Source organism: Hakea prostrata, chromosome 9 (genome assembly GCF_041222555.1).
Source record: "Hakea prostrata isolate BN-2017 chromosome 9, UWA_Hpros_2, whole genome shotgun sequence".
NCBI classification, from domain to species: domain Eukaryota; kingdom Viridiplantae; phylum Streptophyta; class Magnoliopsida; order Proteales; family Proteaceae; genus Hakea; species Hakea prostrata.
Window position 1 is genome coordinate 23183737 of NC_142608.1, and position 20794 is coordinate 23204530.

The window sequence follows — 20794 nt, forward strand, 5'->3', positions numbered from 1 at the left end:
GGGTTTTCAAGGAGGGAAAGGGCAGCAGCGAGGGTAAAGCATAGGTCGTGACGAGGAGATGCTATGGGATAAAATAGAATTGATTACAACGAGGGAATTGGAAGGTTTGGAGTGGTTAGGGTCTGTGGAAACAAAAATTGAAAGCAGGAGCTACGGTTTGGGATATGGAGGTTTAGAAGCAGAATTAGGGGTAGGAAGAATGCAACTCATTGTTGAAGGGTAACAGAAGTTTTTCAATAAATCTTGAGATTGAAGTTGTTGTTCAACCATGCCAGACAGGAGCTCTGAATTGAAACCCCCAGCTTCCCACAGTCAAGGAGTTGACCTAATCATACACCAGTCCCACCTGAGTTTAGATCAAACCCTAAACTGAAACTCCAATGGACACAAAAGGCAGCAGCAGCGGCTGCTTGCAGAGAGAATTTCAAAAATCTGAAAGTTGAGTCCCCTCCCATGTCAGGCCTCAGTCTAGGTATTTAATTAAAATAAGAAACATATAGCAACAGACCTCCCCCCCCCCCCCAAAAAGGAAAATTGAAGGCCTTGGTAGCAGTGAGAAACATATAGCAACAGACCTTCCCCCCCCCCCCCCAAAAAAAAAAAAAAAACCCTGCAAGGAAAATTGTAGGCCTTGGTAGCAGTCTTAATTACAATACAAAAAAGTCCGTCATATTATCACTTCAATTGAACCAATGGTTCAGACTATGATGTAGTCATCTCGATCCAGCACCAAATTCAGCCCTCACCAAGAATAAGCAAAGGGTTGGCTCATAGTACTAGGGCCTTTTGAGCCTTCCCTATGGATTACTACTATTACTATTTCTTCTTCTTCATCTTGAGGCTGTAGGTTTTTATATCCACATACCCCAGACTAAGCATGAGTGAAGATTTAAAAATTTTAAAACTATGGAACGTGCAAATGAACACCAAGAAATGAAGAATCCTAACAGAAACAAATTAAAGGAACGCATAAATTTATCTGGTCCACGCACCAACACGATGTGCTACGTCCACGAGCGAAGAACTTTCACTATGTGAGAAGAGGACTACAATGAAATCTCTCAACCAATTGCCAAAATGACGTTAAAAAAATTCTCATCCACACCTAAGAAAAAAAATCCCACATCTCACAAATGACCTAATAGATCATTGGGTACATATTTATAGATTTTGTTTGGTAAAAAGGTCGACTACTGCCCAAGCCCTCTACTCCATCATATATCTCAAGAGTCCAGTCATTCGGGTTGCCCACCAACGTATGTCAGTGCAGATCCATTTTTGAAGTCAGGTCAAGAATTTGAATCACACAACAGACTGCAACAGGTAACCCTGAGCCAGCTTGCAAGCATGCCTAGACAGGTCAATCGTATAACAGATCTGACCTGATGATACCCAAGATAATGTTAATAGTTGGATTAATAGCACCACAAGAAACATGCCATTAGAAGATAAAATTTTCTGCAATAAACACAAATCAGGTTAAGTTGTATTGATTATGATAACAGTTCAAGTCCTAGAGTCATTACAGCCCTGGGATATGGAAACATTACGCAAGCATGTCAAGTTGATGCATCTCATCACATAATCTCGGAATCAAGAGAGAGAGAGCCTTTTGGCTACACATAGGAACCAACAACACTCCATTATGTAGGTGATAACATGAAACACCTTGGTTGATATCATGCATAACCATGACTTTAATACAATGATACACACAAACCACAATACCAGCATAGACATAAACTCCATACAGGGTTTTACTATGCCTTTCAAAATGCAAAAGATTTCAACATCAGCAAAGCAAGTGCATGATGATAAAATAAGTCTAGTTGAAGTACTGCAATACAAAAAAAAATCTCAAGTCATAATGTTTTAATAACCAAAAAACGATATCACTAGTTGGAACATGAAGCATTTTAATATGAATTCGCCTTTTGTTAAATACCTATAACATTTCCCAGGGCGTACTCTTCCAGCTCTACCAGCCCTCTGTCTAGCAGATGCCTTAGATATTGGAGCCACTAATAAACTCTCAATATCTGAAATCTGTACAAAAAAGAAAGCTCAAATGAAATAAAGAATACGAAACCTACCATATACACTTCCAATTAATACCTCCTAACAAACTCGAAATAAAATGTACATAAAACAATATATAAAAATGGACGGTTAATGAAAAGGGCTGTTTAGATATATATCCAGATTGTTGAAAGACCTGTGTAATGTGGTTAGCTTTAGTTAGTACTTTCCTTTCCTGTTATTTCATCATTGGGAGCAGATTTGTTAGGAATTTATTTTTCTTGTAAGATTCCCACACTGGGAAGATTTGGTTTGTTTTGTATTTGGTAAGTTTTCAGTATAAATAAAGCTCATGCTGTGTTCTTCAGACCTAAGTTAGTATTTCTTCAACTCTTCCAACATGGTATCAGAGTCAACTCTGATCCATCACTGAGCATCAACCCCTTCCTTCTCCACCTGGTTCTAACCTCAAAAAGAAAAAGAAAAAGAAGAAAAAGTCGCAAGAACTTCCACCATGTTCTGACTTACTGAGTTTTCTGACTAACATCGGTTTGGGTTTTTTTTTTTACCTGCAACTCAATCTTCCGACCAAAACCCTTGCCTCCACCATAGCACCACCACAGCACCCATCCACCACAATCAAACATGCGACCAGAACATTGCCTCCACCATCGAACATTATTTCTCCTTTTTTATCAGAAATCTGGGAAAATAGCCTTGCAGAACCCAACACAATAGCAGAGAACTCCAGTAGACCCATCAGGAACCACCACCTGACCTTCTACCTTTTTTCTCCATCACAGCTGTCGTCTGCAAGTCTGCAAACTGCACCTCCCAGAACACATTCACCGAATCCTTTCATTCCTTTTTTTTGTTTGAATCGCAAAACACTCTGCAATAGTTCCTGCAACCAGCAACAGCTTCTTCTTTTTTCTTTATAATCTTCAACTAACCATAACTTCCATCGCCTCAACACACTTAGGCAACCCATGGCTTCCATCGCCTCACCTTCCCCTTTGTTCTTTTCCCATTAAAACCGTCAACATCAACCATATGCGATAGGCTTAAGAGAATCATATTCTTCTTCTTACTCTTCATCTAAACCCGGGGGAGGGGGGGGGGGAAGAAGAGAGAGATGAGAAAGAAAAAAAAAGGAGGAAAAAACTTTTAGTAATGACTCGTTTTCAGTAATGAGTATTTTTCTCCTACTTAAAATTTTTTAATCTGTGACTTGTTCCTGCAATGGCCTACATTGTCTCCTCCCCCACATCTGGTGCATCTGGCATGGAGTATCATCCTATTTCCTCATTTTCACAGGATTGGATTCTTCCCTTTTTCAAATGACCACTATTAATCTTAACGAGACCAATTATTTTCACTGGTCCAATTCTGTTTCTCTTGTGGTTTGTGCTCATGGTTTGACTGGCCATCTCCATGGACCCACTATTAAGCTTTCTTCTCCTGGTGTGACACAAGAAAAGTGGAAAACAGATGAATGCTTAGTTATGGGATTTTTCCTCAATTCCATTAAACCAAGTATTGTAGAAAGTTATCTTCTCCTCTCTGATGTTGCTACTATATGGAAGGTTGCCAAACAAAACTCCAAAGTTGGAAATGATACACAGTGTTTTGAGATTTGAAGAAAAATTCATCAGTCGCAACAGAAGGAGCTTACCCTGTCTCAATACTACAACACTCTTCGAGGCTTCTATGGCCGTTTTACTCCATCTTGGGTTGCGGATGTTACAGCCTATCAGAAGTGTGTATTTTTTGGTGGGGCTGAATGTTGAGTATGATCAGATTCGTGCACATATTCTTGCACTGGAACATTTCCTTCTCTAGTGCAAGCCCATGCTATGGTTGACACTGAGGACAGTCGTTGAACGGCCACAATACGTGCTCAAACATCTGACATGTTTGCTTTAGTGGCTGGTTATGGCAACAATAAGACTAGTTCTGGCAATGCCTACACCCCAAAATAGTGCTAGAAGTTCGACGAACGTCAAACAAATTCTTGTGAAAGAGGCAATGATGGAAATAGGGGCAATAATCAAGCATCTACAAACCAAGCTAGTTCTAACACCCTGAGTACTCTAGCACCTCTTTTTATAGACGAGTGCCAACACCTTTGTCAGTTGATGTCCAAACTTGACGTGTCTTCTCAAGCGCCGACTTCCAATGTAAGTGTAGCTTTTGCCACTATTCCCTTGGTGATCCACAATCATCCACCACTATTTTCAATTGTCATAGTGTCAATTTGACTTATCCCATTTGGATATCAACTCTGAGGCAACCGACCAGCGACCATATGACTGGTTCATCTTCATTTTTCTACTTCTTCATTCATTTCTTTTTCTTAAGATGTTCAAGCGACTGATGGATCTCTCTCCCCTATCTCTAGGAAGGGATCTATTATCTATTAGCCTCCTCCTACCTTGTCCAATGTCTTGCATACTTATGATATGCACTGCAACATAACCTTTTTTTCTTCTCACTATGTGTTTCAGGACCTAAAAATGCAGCGTATGATTTGCAGCCGTAGACAGAAAGGGGGGCTCTACTTGTTGGATAGGTCTCCATCAGCCCTTTCTTTCTACAACCTTTAGTTTCCCTTCTCCTACACTTTTTGCTTTATTACAGTGGCATCGTCATCTTGGCCACGTTCCTTTACCTGTTTTGTCCAAGTTATTTCCTGATCTAATTAAAAGACGTAATTTGAATGATTTTTATTGGGAGGCCTGCAATTTGGCCAAACAAACTAGGCATGTTTACCATATATTAGACCATCATAGTAAAGTTCCTTTTACAGTTATTCACTCGCAGTGTGGGGTCCTTCTCGGACTATGTCTCTCTAGCCATAGGTGGTTTATCACATTTATTAACTATTGCACTATGACCACGTGGGTCTACTAACTTCACCAAAAGACTGATGTTTTCTCCTATTTCTAAAATTTTCATAATATGGTCAGGTCACAGTTTAAAGCCACGGTCAAAATCTTTCATACAGATAATGGGACTAAGTACTTGGGCAGTGCATTCTCTTCTTACTTTAGTTGACCATGGCATCATACACCAGACCAGTTGTGCCGACACTCCATTTCAAAATGGATTTGCTGAACGCAAAAATAAACATCTACTTGAGGTAGCAGGTTCCCTAATGTTTATTATGCATATGCCTCTTCGGTTTTGGGGTGATGCAGTTCTTACCGCAACTTATCTGATTAATTAAATGCCTTCCTGAGACTTAGACTAGCTCTGCCCCCTTAAGGCTCTTTTGGGAATGGCAGCCTTTACAGTACCCCCTAAGCTTTTTAGGTACGTTGCCTTTGTCAGAAACTACCACTTTAATGATAAGTTGGATCCTTATGAATTACAGTGCATTTCCTTAGGTTATCCTCCTACACAAAAGGGTTACAAGTGTTATCATCCTGATTCTCGTTGTTTTTATGTCTCTATGGATGATGCTTCTAGGAACAAGTTCCTTTTTGTTCCCCCTACATTTATTCAAAATAAGTGTCTTAACGAAGAGGTTCCGGTCTTAATTCCTCCTATTGATATTTCTCCTGTTATTCTTGCAAATAATTCTCCTCTAGAAGATGGAGTGACCGGATGGGAATAGCTAGTGGATGATGTGCAAGGGGAGCCTAAACCTCTGAAGACTTAAAAAAAAAGTAGTGAGTGACCCCTTCTGAACTGAGCTATTTGAAAGCTTCAGTTCCTACTCCTGAAGAATTCGTTCCTCCAGGAGAGTCCGTCTTTGACCCTGCATTTGATCCTACTTTGGACTCACTAATTGCATTGCAAAAGCAGTAGCGGACTTTCACCAAACATCCTATTTTCAATTATGTTTCATATCAGTCCCTTTCCCCAAAGTTTCATTTCCTTTTTGTGCTCTACTTCTGTTCCAAACACTTGGCAGGAAGCATTATCTCACTCAAACTGGAAGGAAGCTATAGATGAGAAAATGCAAGCTCTAGAGAAAAACAAAAAGTGGGAATTGGTGACTTTGCCTGCAGGAAAACAGACTGTTGAGTGCAAATGGGTGTTCGTGATCAAGTACAAGGCAGATGAGACTATTTAGAGGTACAAGGTAAGATCGGTGGCTAAAGACTTCACTCAAACATTTGCCCCAGTGGCCAAAATGAACACAGTTCGGACTATTCTTTCATGTGACATGAATAAAGGGTGAAGTCTACAACAGTTAGATTTTAGATGTGAAAAATGTTTTTCTGCATAACAAACTCCTAGAGGAGGTGTACATGGATGTGCCACCAGGATATTCTGTTGTCGAGACTCATGGGAAGGTATGCAAATTGAAAAGGGCATTATATGAGCTGAAGCAATCTCCAAGAGTGTGGTTTCGCAGGTTCCATAAGGCCATGATCTCTAATGGCTATAAACAAAGCAATGTTGACCACTCTTTGTTCATCAAACGAGATTGTCCCCACACTACTGGACTAATACATGTAGATGATATTATAATCATAGGAAGTAGTGGAGATGAGATTTCACCACTGAAGACCTTTTTGGGGACCAAATTGAGATCAAAGATATTGGGGAGTTCAGATATTTCCTAGGGCTGGAGTTGACATATTCTGCAAGTGGTGTATCTCCCTCTTAAGGAAAGTACACACTAGTTCCTCTCGAGGAAACTGTGATGCTAAGGTGTAAACCTCCTGAGACTTTGATTGAGGCTAACCTACACTTAAAGGCAAAAGAAGGAAAACCGGTTGACAAGACAAGGTATCAAAAGTTGATGGGAGAGTTGATTTATAACCAGTCAAGCATCACATTTGCAGTTAGTCTTGTTAGCAAATATATGCATGATCCCTGCTCCTTTCACTTGGACACAATATATTGTATCTTGAGGTACTTAAATAGTTAAAGACCACTCCAAGAAAAGGGATTTTCATTTCAGCTCATAGACTGAAGATTGAAGAATATACACATGCAAACTAGGCAAGATGTCCAGATGATAGGAGGTCTACTACCTCTAGGTATTGTGTGTATGTGGGAGGTAACTTGGTGACTTCAAGAAACAAGTTGTAGTTGCGAGATCTAGTGCTGAAGCCGAGTTTAGGGCGATTGCTCAAGGCATTTGTGAGGTACTATGGCTAAGAGGGCCACTCTAGGATATTGGGTCAAATTCAAAGGTTCCTATCAAGGTATGAAATATCGGCAAAAAATCGCCAAAACTAGGCGAAATGTCGATGTATTGCCAAGTAGCAACATGAAACTAGCCAAGGAAATCAATATTCCCATATGTAACCGAAATATCGCCGACACAGGGGCAATATATCACCCAATGGTCGAAAATCGACTGTTGGGCGACATATCATAATTTTTCAATTTTTCGCCCAAAAATTGGTGATATGTTGCTTATATAACCAGAATCGAGGCGAACTTTCGCCTCATTTCAACGAAAGTTCCAGCCTCTCTTCCAAAGCTTCTATCTCCTAGTTTTTGGAGATTCTTGTGATTTTTGCTCCAATTTTCGACATCTACCACTAGTTCTTGCTTGATTCTTGCTAGCAATCGCATGCATCGCGTCGATCAAGTGGCGTTTCACACAAATCTTGAAGTTTTTCCATCTCAGAGGTAACCACTGTTCTCCAAGCTTATTTTTTCCAAAAATGAATACTATAATGTTGTTAGATGAGTATGATATTAAAGTATGTTCAAGACCATGGGCCGATCTACGAACTCACGCTGTCAAAAAAAATTTCCTACAAAGTATCTTATGTTTTTATTTTCGGGCGCCAAAAATTGTATTTTGACACTAAAATGGTTTCTTTTTTACATGATGTCTTGTATGGTGATGAAATAAGTATATGTAGAACTCCATAGGCCAATCTATGGTTTCATGGAGTAGAAATATTTTTTCACCCAATAAATAATTATTTTATTTTTCAAAAATTAGTAAAATATTTATAAAAATTATAAATGATCATAGAAAAATAGGGAAAAACAGGGAAAGAGTTTTGAAAATTATGGAATAGAAATGTATATGTTTTTCAAGTGCTGCCCATATGGTTTCATCGCCAGTTTTGGTATGGTAGCCTATTTTCTTACGGAAAAAAATTAAAATTTTCATTTTATATTTAAAAAAAATACATGTGCAAAGGAAAATTGCTAGCTAGGTACCTAATTTTTCTTTGTCTAGTGAAAATTATTTTGGCGTTGTTCAATGACTTATCAAATCATTTTTTATGCAATAGTTATCATGTATGCCGGAGGCAGTCAGAGAGCAAGCAGTTCATAACCAGAAGGTGGACATCAAGGCCAAGGACAGCCACAAAGACAGGCAGTATGAGGGAGGGTTGACCCAAGATGGTAGTATTGTGTGGCCATTAATGGAAACAAGAGCAAAACAAAATGTAATTTCTAAAAGAAGCAGTTAAACTCAAGTGGCATCAACGAGTTCAAGGCTCATATCACCAGGAGTTTGAAAGATATGGTCACATGCTCAAAGGACCATCCGGATGTAGTGAAGGCAATCAGGGAGTTAGACAAAGCGAAGAGGAAGAAGAAAGAGGAGAAGAGGAGAGTGGACAAGTCACTAGATGATGCAATGCGGGGACCGTCATATACAGGATTGATTCGGATTCTAATCAGGATGTTGACATAGTTGATGTGAGAAGAGATCAGGAGGAGAGGGAGTTGAGGCAGGCGATGGCAGAGATCAGGGCATCGCATTATCAAGAACAAGAGAGAGCCAAAGCTAGAGCTACAGGAGTTGGTCCCTCTAGGGCTGCACGGGCTGGGGCATCTGGATCTAGGGGAAGGGATGGCATATAAGGAATGTTAGCAAATCACAAAGTCAAAGGGTCACTCCAGAAGATCCAACACCATGTGATTATCCACCCCGTCGAGACCCGATCTTAGAGCAAGATCCTAATATTTTCAGTAAGGAGGGGGTCAAGCAACCCCAGATAACAGGTGCATGGAAGAGTCTGGGTAAAAATGTTAAAAGTTTAGTGGCAAAGTAGAAGCTCTACAGTTCCATTCCAGCAAACACAGCTTAGGGTCATACAACAAGCATATGATTAGATACTATTGTTGAGGAAGGTGCTAGATATGAGGACCCCACCCCAAAGGAGGTGATGACCACCTACCTTACACAAGAGAAGGAGAGCTGCAGCAATACATCGAAAGTATGAGACCACTCTAGGTACATATGGATGCACCATTATGTCTAATTGATGGACCGGTCTGACGAGAAAGTCCATAATCAACTTAATGGTGTATTGTGATTGAAGAACGATATTCTTGAGATCTGTAGATTTCACTAATAATGTGAAATACCACAGCTATATCCTTGGTCTCCTACATGATGTGGTGGATGAGGTTGGTAAGAAGAATGTTGTACAAATTGTCATAGACAAGGGCTCCAACTTTAAGAACCAAGGTGAGGTGTTGATGACTTCACCTAAGTATCATCTCTTTTGGAAACTCTATGCAGCCCATTGCATCGACCTCATGTTGAAGGACATTGGGAAGATCAGCATGTAAAAGGACACAGTGGAGAAGGCTAGACAAGTAACAAATTTCATTTACAATCATAACATTGTTCTGGACATGATAAGGTGAACAGGTAGAGGTGAGTTGGTGCGACCCAGTTTAACAAGACTTTCGACGACATTCGTCATCCTAAGTAGTATGTAGGAAAAGAAGTCGGGCATGAGATCTATGTTCACATCCAAGGAGTGACTTGATTGGGTTGAATCCAGGTAGAAGAGGGAACTTCTTCAATAAAAGAACCTGTGTGAGTGGGAGGGGATTGAATCATTCATTCATCGAATACGTCTTCTTCCGTGATCCGTTTCATGTCAACTATAATTAGTTATCAAAAGGCCTACTTTACAAAGGGAACATCATTTCCTGGGAACCAAAAGGTTCCCAATAACCAGCCGCATCGGCCAGCTTCATCACCATCGGTTCCCGCAACCAACACATCTGCCCATGTGCCCTTCAAGCACAGAAAGGCACAGGCCTGGTCCATAAATCCACATCTCCTACTTCATGGCCAACATTTCGCTATCCGCTCGTTCCTACGGGAAGCACGAAGAGCTAAGCCACTAATGTCGTGGCGAAGGTTATACCTCAGAAAGTCAGCGAAGCCTTTCCTATTTAGCGTGGTTTCGTATGTGTGATCACCTTTCAATTAAGCAAGAACTTCTAAGGCAGGCCTTCATTCACAGCTTCAAAAAGAGCAAAAGGGAAAGATAGATAGAGAGAAGGTTGCAAAAGTGCTTCTAGATCTCATGGAATAAGGCAGAATTTAGAACAACACTTTCCTATTACAAAAAATAAAAATTTAGGAGATGATGACTAAGCTGAAATTCTATTTTGAAGAGCAAGCTAGAGAAAAGAAGCGTTGAAATAATACCTTGAATCCAAATATCATCTACTGAAAAAGGGGGCCCTCTTGATCACCTGAAGGGATTTTTAAGCATAATTGGCAGAATTTTGATCGTGAGGATTGAGCTGCCAAAAGAGATTTGAAAAGCAACTTCAATTTTATGGGCTGGAAGATTTTTGTTGTCCATAGAAAACAAAAAGAAAAAATGAGTATTCTAAAGCCAAATGCTCTTGGATGGGCAGTTAAATAAGGAGAAAAAGAATCTTTTCTCCTTCATATTGAATGTAATCTATCACTTTAAGGTCATAAGAACCTTGTGAATTGATATTAATTATGGCATGCATCTCAGAGGAGAGTGGCACGGCCAAACATCGTCCCGTGGTTAATCAGCTTACCATTGCCCAACCAAAGTGACGCTCATGTTCTGCCTGAAAGTGTCTCAGTACCAACTAATACTTTCTAGATAAAGGATATTTAAGAGGTGGGTTGGTCAATCAATTTTTGCCATTGGAGAGGTACTTAGCAGCCAAATATGAGCACCATGGCTTTTTCTTTTCTTTTGGAAATCTCTATAGCCAATTCATAAGAAGTATGGTTGAAGTCCACCTCCTTCGTTAAGGTGATTGAATAAATCGAGACCATAAAAAAAGTTTTATTGGATGGGATGTTAGTAAGGATGAACATGACGAGGTCTTATTACAAGACTCAATGTTTTTTTACGAAAATTGGAATTCAAACATATCTATCTCAATCTTGTGGCAATTTCCTCTTCAAATCACATCAAGATGAACTTTGAAGGAGTAGGGAAGGCTACTCTGGGAATTTGGATTATGGTGGGGTCATAAGAGATGGCAATGGTGCTGTCATGTGGAATTTTTCTGGTCTCCTCCAGGGGTCAAAGATGCAACCTTTGCAGAAGATTTCATACATGCATGACCATAGTTTTGTCCAAACTATTGAATCTTTTCAAGTCATCAAAAAAAAAAAAATGTTTTAACATGATTCGATGGGTGAATGGTAATGATCAAGAACCTTGGTGCCTATGCTTTATCTTGATAAGACATTTCTCAATATTTTGAAAGTTCTTCTGAATGTGAAGAAGGAAGCGACTCATTTAGCTGACCATCAAGCTAACTTGGGTGTTAGGCTGCAGTCTTCTTGTCAGTGGATGGGAGGTCTTCCATTCCAAAAGAGATTGTAATTTCAATCTTTCCCCCACTTCACATCTCTGTGGGACTAGTTCCCTCTTTTTATCAGAACTTATAAATAGGCATTTTCAAAATTCGGTTTAAGGTCCCACCTTACCTTTCAAAAAAAAAACTAGCCAAGAGCTCTCACAAATCGTTTTTTAGTACCAAGGATAAAAGCTAGCTGAATAAACAAGACAGGGATCGCCCACTCGGCAATGCTACCTTGGGGAGGAGACAAAAGACTTTCATTTAATGTTTTGATTAAAACTCCAATTCAAAAGCTTTATCTATATACGAACAAGATAACTATGGAAGAGTTGGAGAACATTGTTCTAACTCATAGTTCTAAGATTACTAGCATGAATGAGCGAGCTTCAACACCACCTAGACTCAACATCATAGACAGACTTACACTGACCTCAATAGACCTCAACATAAAAGGAGGAGCATGGTTTGTCTATTTGAAAGCATTGGCTTAACTCACTCCTAACCTCCCGTCATACTGCCAAGGACACACAATGATAACTGCCTGGCAAGGGCAACGGAGGTTTGATAAGAAAGAGTTTGGAAGTATCCCGCTTGTTAACAAAGATTGAGTTTGGAGTCGGGGCAGCATGGATACGAGACTATTGAAGTCAAGTTTGGAATCATTGTGGTTTTCTATCTACAGATTACCGCTTTATGGGGTTCAAATCACCAAGGCCTTTCAGCAATTCAACGCACCCCCCTAAGCGTCACGCTTCACCTACTTGACCTCAAAGAGAATAGAATGAGTCGCCCTAGACGGAATAAATTGCTCTATAGGATAGCAGGCGTCTAGGTTAGTGCGATTTGGCTAGCTGAATCGCCCAGCGAACAAATCACCTCCTTGCTGTCAAAAAAAAAAAGAAAAGCGCATTCGCGCATCTTCGATCCTGCAAAGCAGTTTTTAGGAATTTATATATCAACCAGGTCAATTGATGCCAACATCACCACTACAAAAAATAATGATTACATAATCATTTTTCTGTGAAACAAAGCCTTTCAAAGGAGAGAAAGCGGAGTTGTTCTTTCACAATAACTAGTGTTAGCAAGAAGGGTGAGGGAAGAAGGGAGCTTTCTTCTTCTTTAGAAAGTGCCCTTAAAAATGCATGAAAAGTGGCAAGGAATGAATGGCAATTGCTAGAGCAGTAAAGACAAGGGACGTGGGATAATGGTAGGAATTGCTCTTAGGAAAGACTAAGCATTCGAGACACCAGTTGAAGATAGATTTGCCCGTGCTACAGCCAGGAATGGGGGGAAGGCATAAAAGAATGTCCTTCCTTCTTTTGAGATAGATGTTATGGAGCCCTTTCCCAAAGAATCTTTCAGGAATGAGGAATCAGCAATATATGTACCTGAAGACCTAGTCTAATGCTCTAGAAAGCCCTTACGGCTCGTTCCTGAGTTCCAGATCAGATTTAGAGTTCAGACCATGAGAAATCCACTCTTTTACCCACAAGGGAATGTGGATCGGTGGTAAAAGGTCCCTCCTTTCTCCTTTCCCTATAGAAAATGAATAGTTGAGGCTCTAAAGGAGTAGGGAAGCACTCAAATTACTTTTCATAAAGGTTAGACCTAGCCCCAAGTCCCAACCTTGCATCAGAAATGCTTTTTTCTAGGCAAGGCTGAGTTATTCAAGCGAGTTGGTTGGTTCTACTCCATAAGTTCAAGAGGCGAATTGAATAATGCCTTAATTCACTATTATTCATGCATCTACCGTTCACCAACCACTGTTCATCAAGGTGGTGCCAGGCATGCCCCAAAGCCTCAGCCCTTGCCCCAAGACAAGAAAGATGCTTGGCGTTGTACATTCACCGATGGTTTGAATAGGCAGACAACGCATCTTGACTTGATTATGCAGAACTACAAAGAAAGGGTGTGGACTCTTTGAGGGCCTCCCCTAAGTTTGAGGGTGGTAGTATGACGGAATTGGTACCTCATTGAGCTGCGGTAAGTTTTGTTTTGCCTCTCTACACTTTGCCCTCTAGTTATGGCCCCAAAAGCGCTATTAGCTAGTCAAGGGGCGTTAGCAAGGCACTTTTCGAGTTTTATTTACACCTGGAATCTACTAGCCCATATCAATAGAAAGCAAGGGGCTAAGGGTAGGCTCAAGACTAGCGCAATATACGCACCTTTGACGTGAGAAATCAGCTTACTTGGGTTTCAGGAAAGGAGGGGTTAGAGTATTCCGCCCTTTTTAGGAATGAATCCCTTATTGTCCTCGAACGCATGTCTTGATCCAATGCCAGATGATTGGCAATGAAAGATCAAACTGTCGAAGAGCGCAATCACCTAAAGCGGTGATAGATCTTTATTTCTAAACTATGGGGCTTTGAAAGGAATTCAAAGACACTACCTTCAAGCATAAGAAGGGAGAACTTGCTCTACTGTGATTGAAAAGTCATTTCAGTTTTCATATTCTTACGTCATGGATGTCTCTTCACAATAATTGTGTTGTATTGTATTAGGGGAGGCAGTGAAAGCCCTATATATTGAATTTGATATAAAGATAAATAGATAGATGGTCAAGGTTTATTCTATATCGGCCCGGGTGGAGTTGGATTGCATGTCTTGTGTGACTCTCCTCTCAAGGTCCCAATTAGGTTTTCCTTTTCCAATCAACCAAAAGTCTTTTTTTTTTTTTTTTTTTAGTGTGTAGAACTCAATGCAATTTGCCACTTCGAGCCAAAAATGAGTGGCTTGTAGTGGTTTTTCAATAGGGAAAGTAGTTTCTCTCTGAAACTAAAACTAGATGGTGAATCAAAGTTCTCGCTTTTTTTAGTCGAATCATATTTTTAGATGTTGGAATTTATTTAGGAAAAGGCCTTTCCTCATAGTAGCATGGACTATTTCAAGTAAGCCAATTTTGATTGAGTTAGGACTGAAAAACAAAATGGAGTTCCATGTTCTAGAAATAGCGGCTGCTAGTTACAATGGATCGGGTCCAAGGCTCTGTAACTAAGAATGTCTTTGACATATCCATCTTATATATGGTTTGTTAAATTAAAGACTTAGGGGCCCACCACAATATCTTGTATAGGATCTACTTAAGGATCCAATTGTTGGTACTTAGCACCTTCGGGTCCAGAAAATTACATTGATCATTTTCTCGTTTTCGATTCAATCTAATTCCATCATATGTGGGGCCACAGACAAAATTGGCTTTCGACTCATTAATGATTTAGAATTCATTTCCATTTCATATTATCATTCAATTACCTTTGAATTCATTGATAAATCAAGTATGTCAATGTCCTCATACTAAGAATTGAGGTACCACTACCCGTGTTAAGCCCGCAATCATCATATCCAAGATCATACTTTTAAAATTAACTTCTTTATTTAGGGTATACGATGTTCCCCTTGCTGGTTCAGAGTCATTGACTCCCGGTTCATTGGGAACCAGCTTATTATCACATTGGACCCTAATTATGGATGCAAGTATTAACAGGCTCGCAGCAGGGGGCTGAGAGGCGATAGGTTGAGCAAGGATTCCTGCAGGAACCTCAACAAGAGCAGAGGAAGGCCAAGGAAGGTTAGGATCGGGGAGAATCGACTCAGAGGTTGACAGGGCCGAGTCATCTACATCTTCCAGCACTAAGAAACAATTTGAATCAGCCCTGGCAGAGGCTACCAACAAGGCATCACACCAGAGCAACAACAGGCTTCCACTAGGGGAGGCAAGAAGGTGATCAGTGGAAGGAAGCCTCAAGTCAGTGCTTGTTAAAGGAGGTTGAAGATTTACCAAAGCCGGCGAGGAAGGATCTTTCAAGCAGGGAGATGGCCGAAGCATTTACATGATAGGCAATGAGGGGGTTTCCATTTGTATCACACTCTTGGATGAAAACTCTATCTCGATTCCTCAAATATGGAGATTGAAGAGGGGAGGGGCATCTACAGAAATTTCCACGCAAATGAGAGCCGCTCTTCCTTCATTGCGATCACATTGGAGGAGATAGGGGTACCAAGCGCAGATCCCGCGATGCTCACACACCAATAGTGAAGAGGGAGCCCTGGAAGAGAGACCCATAAAGGGAGAGAGGAGTGGTCCTCCTGGGAGAGCTGAAGCTGGAGGTCCCATTGACGCCAAAAGAGAGGACGTTTACCAATCAGCCAAGGACCACCTTCAAGAGCACAAAGCTTGTCTTCAAAGCTAGAAAACTTGAAGAGGGAAAAGCTATTGTTCAGCAAGAAAATTTCCAAAGTGCCAGAGGACTTCCACTGTTTAGAAAGAGAGGCTTGGACAACCTAGAAGGGAGGCCTTAATCCAAGGAAGCTGTCCACCAAACAATACCCCCAATAGGAAGCTTCGCCATCAAGAAAACCAGCCAGACAGTAGAGTGTGACACGACCATTGACAGTCAGGGGAGGGATATGGCACAGGGGGATTCCCGAAGAAGAGCGGGAGGAGCTAGAGAAGAAAGGGGTCTGTGGTTCAGGGAGGGGAGAAGAAGGGTTCGGGAGGTTTGGAGAGGTGGTAGAGGGGCTGAGGAGGGAGCAGGAGGGAGGAGGAAGACAGAGGCAGGTGAGGGGGTTGAAGAGGGGCTTAGTACTTGCTGTTGTTGAGGGCTGATATATAAAATTTGTAGAAATTCTAGAATTCAAGTTCCACAGCACTACTCTCTAGAAACTCTCCGACACTCCCTCAATATCCTTCAATCATAAATTTTATTAATCATCAATTTGATTTGATTACATATGACTGGCTTTATTTATAGCCTTTACATGAAGTATTTTCCAAGAGGACTCGACAAACAAAGAGTTCTGTTTGAAGTAGAACTCACACTTGACAAGGACACTTAATTAAGGGAAGACTATGTTGCAATTTGCGAAGACTCCTAAATAAATAATAATTGCAGAATTAAAGAAATTTCTATCTTAAGAAGGAATTTAATTTGAAATAGGATTCCAACTTGGCTAGGACTCTTAACGACAACTCAAATAACAAAATAAAAGGAGATATAGGATCCTAAAGTCATGTTGATCCTAACAAAACCAAAAGGGACTCAAAAGGGGGTGGTAAAATGACCAAGTTAACCCCCCATATGGTTCAGCCTTCGTATAGGGCCGCATGGTTTTGGGCATACAGTTGTTCTATGCTCCCGGGGCCTTTCTAGAGGGGGGGCCCTGGTTACATCAAGTTGTAAGGCCAATTAGAAGCCTACTTTGACCTCCATTAGGGAATGATAGAGACAGTTCAGATTATCTGATATGTTCTCTCAGGCCTTGAATTCTTTTGTCAGTTTGTGTATATTTTTCTGTTGCAACTACAGGTTTATGTCAACTTTGAGAGCAGAAGTCCAAGTGTTGAGTGTTCCGCAAGATTCTAGATTTATCCACTGGGTTTGGGGATTCACCGATTAAAAGGTATTAACATGGCTAGTATGATGATAGATATCTCATGGATAGCATCAAAGAAAGACAGTAACTGAGTTCGTTAGCTGTATAACAGTTACTTAAAGCAGGACCCTTTATGGATCATGAGAACGCCTACTACTTATACTTGCCTCTTGGGTTTGCAGTAAAGTGAAGTATAGAAGCAAAGCTTAACTATTGGTACAACATATGTTGGCGATCAGAAGAATACAAGGATGTAGCTTGATAACTGGCAGAATAGGGGTCTTAATAAACAAATTGGGGACAGAAGCAGATACGGGATAGTTGACCAACGAAAGGCTATAGCAGAGTGTTTTTTGAGAAATAGAGATTGGATACCATGCAGGCCTGGAGGGAGCTGTCCAACACTAAGAGGCTGCTTTATCCTACAGGGATCTAATTGTTTGGAAAAGGAGTACCACTGGGGAATTCACCAACTCAGTTTGGGAGTCCATTCACAGGAAATCAGCTGAGGTGGAGTAGTAGAGTTACTAGTATGTTGTCCCAGATTGAAGAGGTTCAACTAGGGGCCAGTCATCTTGGATCTCAATTCGAAAGGTCAGAGAAAGATTGAAATGGTTAGAAGATTACATGCAGCTAATGTGAATGAAAAGAAAAGAAGAGAAGAGAAGAAGAAATCAAAACCAGGATGACAATCTCATCTGCCCTGCCAAACAGCACCAAAACTCAAAGTTACATTATTAAAGTAAATCATCCCGAATTGATGGGGGCATTACATCTATATAGACCTTCTAAAACTCCTAAATGACTCAAAAAAAGGACTCCTAATCACTCTATCGACTCAATAACGTAAATAAAATTTCATCAACCATTAAATATCCTAATCAAACTCAAGCACTACATCAATAAACCCAAAATGAGAAGCCTAATGTATATGGAAGCCATACATTTGAACATTCTTAACTGCATCGACTTGGTTTACGAAAAACATGCCTAGGAAATTCTTTACCACAATGCAATGCCAACAAGGAACCAACTTAGCAGAGGAAGACTCCAAGTGAAACCTAATTGCAGCCTTTGTTGGACAGGGTTGAAAAGTCAAGAGGCATATATTTTTTCCGTGCAGCATCAGAGCAATGGTGTGCAAATGCATCCATGCAAATTTCTCGTAAGGATAGCAGGATACTGACCAGTGCCTTGGATGCTGCCATTTGGCTCCAATACTCTACAAGTGAGAAAATTGGGATAATTGGCAAGCCTGCTTTTTGTACTACCATGCACCACTGATTGACACACAGGAATTTCGGAATTGACAGAAATAAAACAAGAACCAAAGATCAAGTGGTGGCAGCCATCAAAGATGGTGTGAGAGCAAAGTCTGGGGCAATAGATTTTACAGGAACTCAAAATGAACAGAACACTTTTATTGCAGAAAATTGGGGAATACCAATCAGATTGATAAGATCAATCCCAGAAGAATGTCCTTGGTTCCCACCCAAGGCGAATATGGTTGCTCTTCACCCCCATAGGGATCTTACAAACCCAGTGCAGCTTATGGGGGGCTGATTCATGAAGCAAATTGGAGTCCTATCATGGAATTTGCATAGGATAGAGAAGCCCTCACTGTTAGCCATGGAGCTGGGTCCTATTTATTGATAATTCAACACGACATTGATAGTGGTTTGTTGGGGGGTTTCAACTCAGTCAGAGTCCAAGTTGGCTGTAGATATTGTAAGTCTCAGGATGCAGAGTTCCTGGAAGATACAAGGCATTAAAAGTAATTTGCCAGCATTTAGCCTCTATGCTAATTGGTAAGGAGGTCCTGCATGTTTGGAGAAAACAAAACCAGCCAGCTAACTGCATGACAAGAGTCAAGGGAAGTGGAGATTTGAAATCATGATATCCCTTTGAGCTGATAGATTGCACAAGGATGCAGTGTAAATTTACTGTAGAATGTAAGCTGGATGCAGTGTTTGTTTCAGATCATGGTTAAAAGTTTATATGCCCTTCATAGTAAGAATTTCTTTCGCCCACCTCTGGGTGTTCTTAGATGCTGTCTCTTGTGTATATGTTCCCTATTTAGTACAAAATTACAATCAAAGAAAAACAAAATGTAGCACCACTTAAACCAACGTCCTTTTGGCATAGAAAGAAGTTTAGAGAGCTACACATAAGACACCAGAGAAACAAGGCATAGAAATTACAAAAGCAAATTTGATGACGGACCAAAGCAATTGTGCCAGATTTTGACTAAACAACTCAACATATCAAATGATGCGTCCTACAAAATGATGACAATAAGGAGGGAATAAGTACTGGATTATAGAAGCGTTGTTTTGAGAACCCACTATCCACAACATAAACAATGCCCTGCATCAAAGTTTTGACAGAGAATAAGCAGAAAAATAGTTAAGAAATCTATCACAAATAATCTCTATGAAAGGTAGAATAGGCTGCAGAGTCCATCAACATGAGGGAGGTTTATTGATCACGACTAGCTTTTCTAATGGTATCTCTTCAGGCAGTATGGTAAAGAACTAACATAAGACTATTCAATCTGGCGTCCTAGCCCAATGGCCCATCAAACTGACTTTTGGACATTGTTGTCAAGGCATCTCTAGGCACCCAGGTGCCTTCTTGGATCCCAAATGACAGAGTGCCCTCAATGATGCAAGAAAGATGACCACCTTAGACATCTCTCTCTAATATTTCCCTCAATCAAATTGGGGAGGGAAAAAAATTAAATCTAAGCTTTAAATATGCCTTCAAAATGTTAGACATGATATGGTTTAGAAAAATATACAAAGAATTAGGATAGGATTTATAATTATACAGTTTCAAAAGTTCAGATGTGAAACTTGGGATTAAGATGAAAAGATTAATATGTCAGCAGCATGGATGAAAAGATTCTTTAGAAAATAAAACCAAAAGTGTCACAAGGTATGACAGCAAACTAGAGAATTGACCTCATCTGCAAAAATTGAAACGGAAGAACAGAAAGTAACAACTAGAGTATTTAAGACAGAAACCTACCATAAGAATAACTAATAATCCATCGGCTTGAATGTATGTTCCAAGGTGTACATATAAGAAGTTTTAAAGCTCACTACTAACATGATTAGAAATCACCCAAACATTTTTGTAATCAAATTTGACTACATTGAAAATAAAAGACTATTTAAAAAAGAAAAAACTAATATTTGAAGTTCCAACTATGACTCCTTCCACTTATTGACTTAGCAATTACATCATATATCAAACTAGTAGTCATGTTAGAGGGCCATTAAGGTGGCCCTAGGGGTGTCAAAACCTGACCCAAAACGGCCTGTTATAGCCCAAACTGGCCAGAACCAAACCAAAACCAGCCCGAACCCAAACCAGCCTGTTAAACCCGTTATGAATAAAATAAAATAAAATAAAATGTGAAAACAGAAAAAAGAAAACCTAACAGGGTTCGGCTTTAGGATTTCTCATTTCCGACTATCATGCTCCTTTCTCTATTTCTCTTTCTCCATTTCTCTATTTCTCCTTCACCACTTGGTCCGCTTCATGGCTTCTTGAAATCAAGCAGTCTCCACTCTCCCGTGCTTCTGTGGAGTGTGAAAACATATGGATCACAGGGCAGCTTCTCAGTACTACTAACGCACAGAGGCTCTATTCGAGTCTACACGATCAAGATTGGACGGTACAGAACAAAAAAGAGATTTTGATTCTTGCTTCTTCAGGTTTTAGTCTTGGAGCTCCTCAGATCTGCTCTTGGTTTCACGTTCTACCAGATTCTCAGGGACGGTTTCCTCTTCACCTCCTCCATTTCTCCTTGACTAAACCATTTGTGATTCTATTAAGGCATTAGTTTTTCTTTTTT

The 20794-nt window shown here is 40.3% G+C and overlaps 1 protein-coding gene across 3 annotated transcripts in view; it reads right to left on the minus strand.

Annotated features, from left to right (window-relative positions):
* The window catches only part of LOC149005032 (RNA helicase family protein), a 128816-nt gene that overhangs the window by 57068 nt on the left and 50954 nt on the right, over window positions 1-20794 (minus strand). For all 3 annotated transcript variants that reach the window (XM_089167626.1, XM_089167625.1, XM_089167627.1), the window contains exons 13-14: window positions 19246-19299; window positions 1946-2046 (exon numbers count right to left, since the gene is read on the minus strand). In XM_089167626.1, coding sequence (XP_089023752.1) covers window positions 1946-2046; window positions 19246-19299 — 155 coding nt within the window. The remainder of the gene's footprint in view (window positions 1-1945; window positions 2047-19245; window positions 19300-20794) is intronic.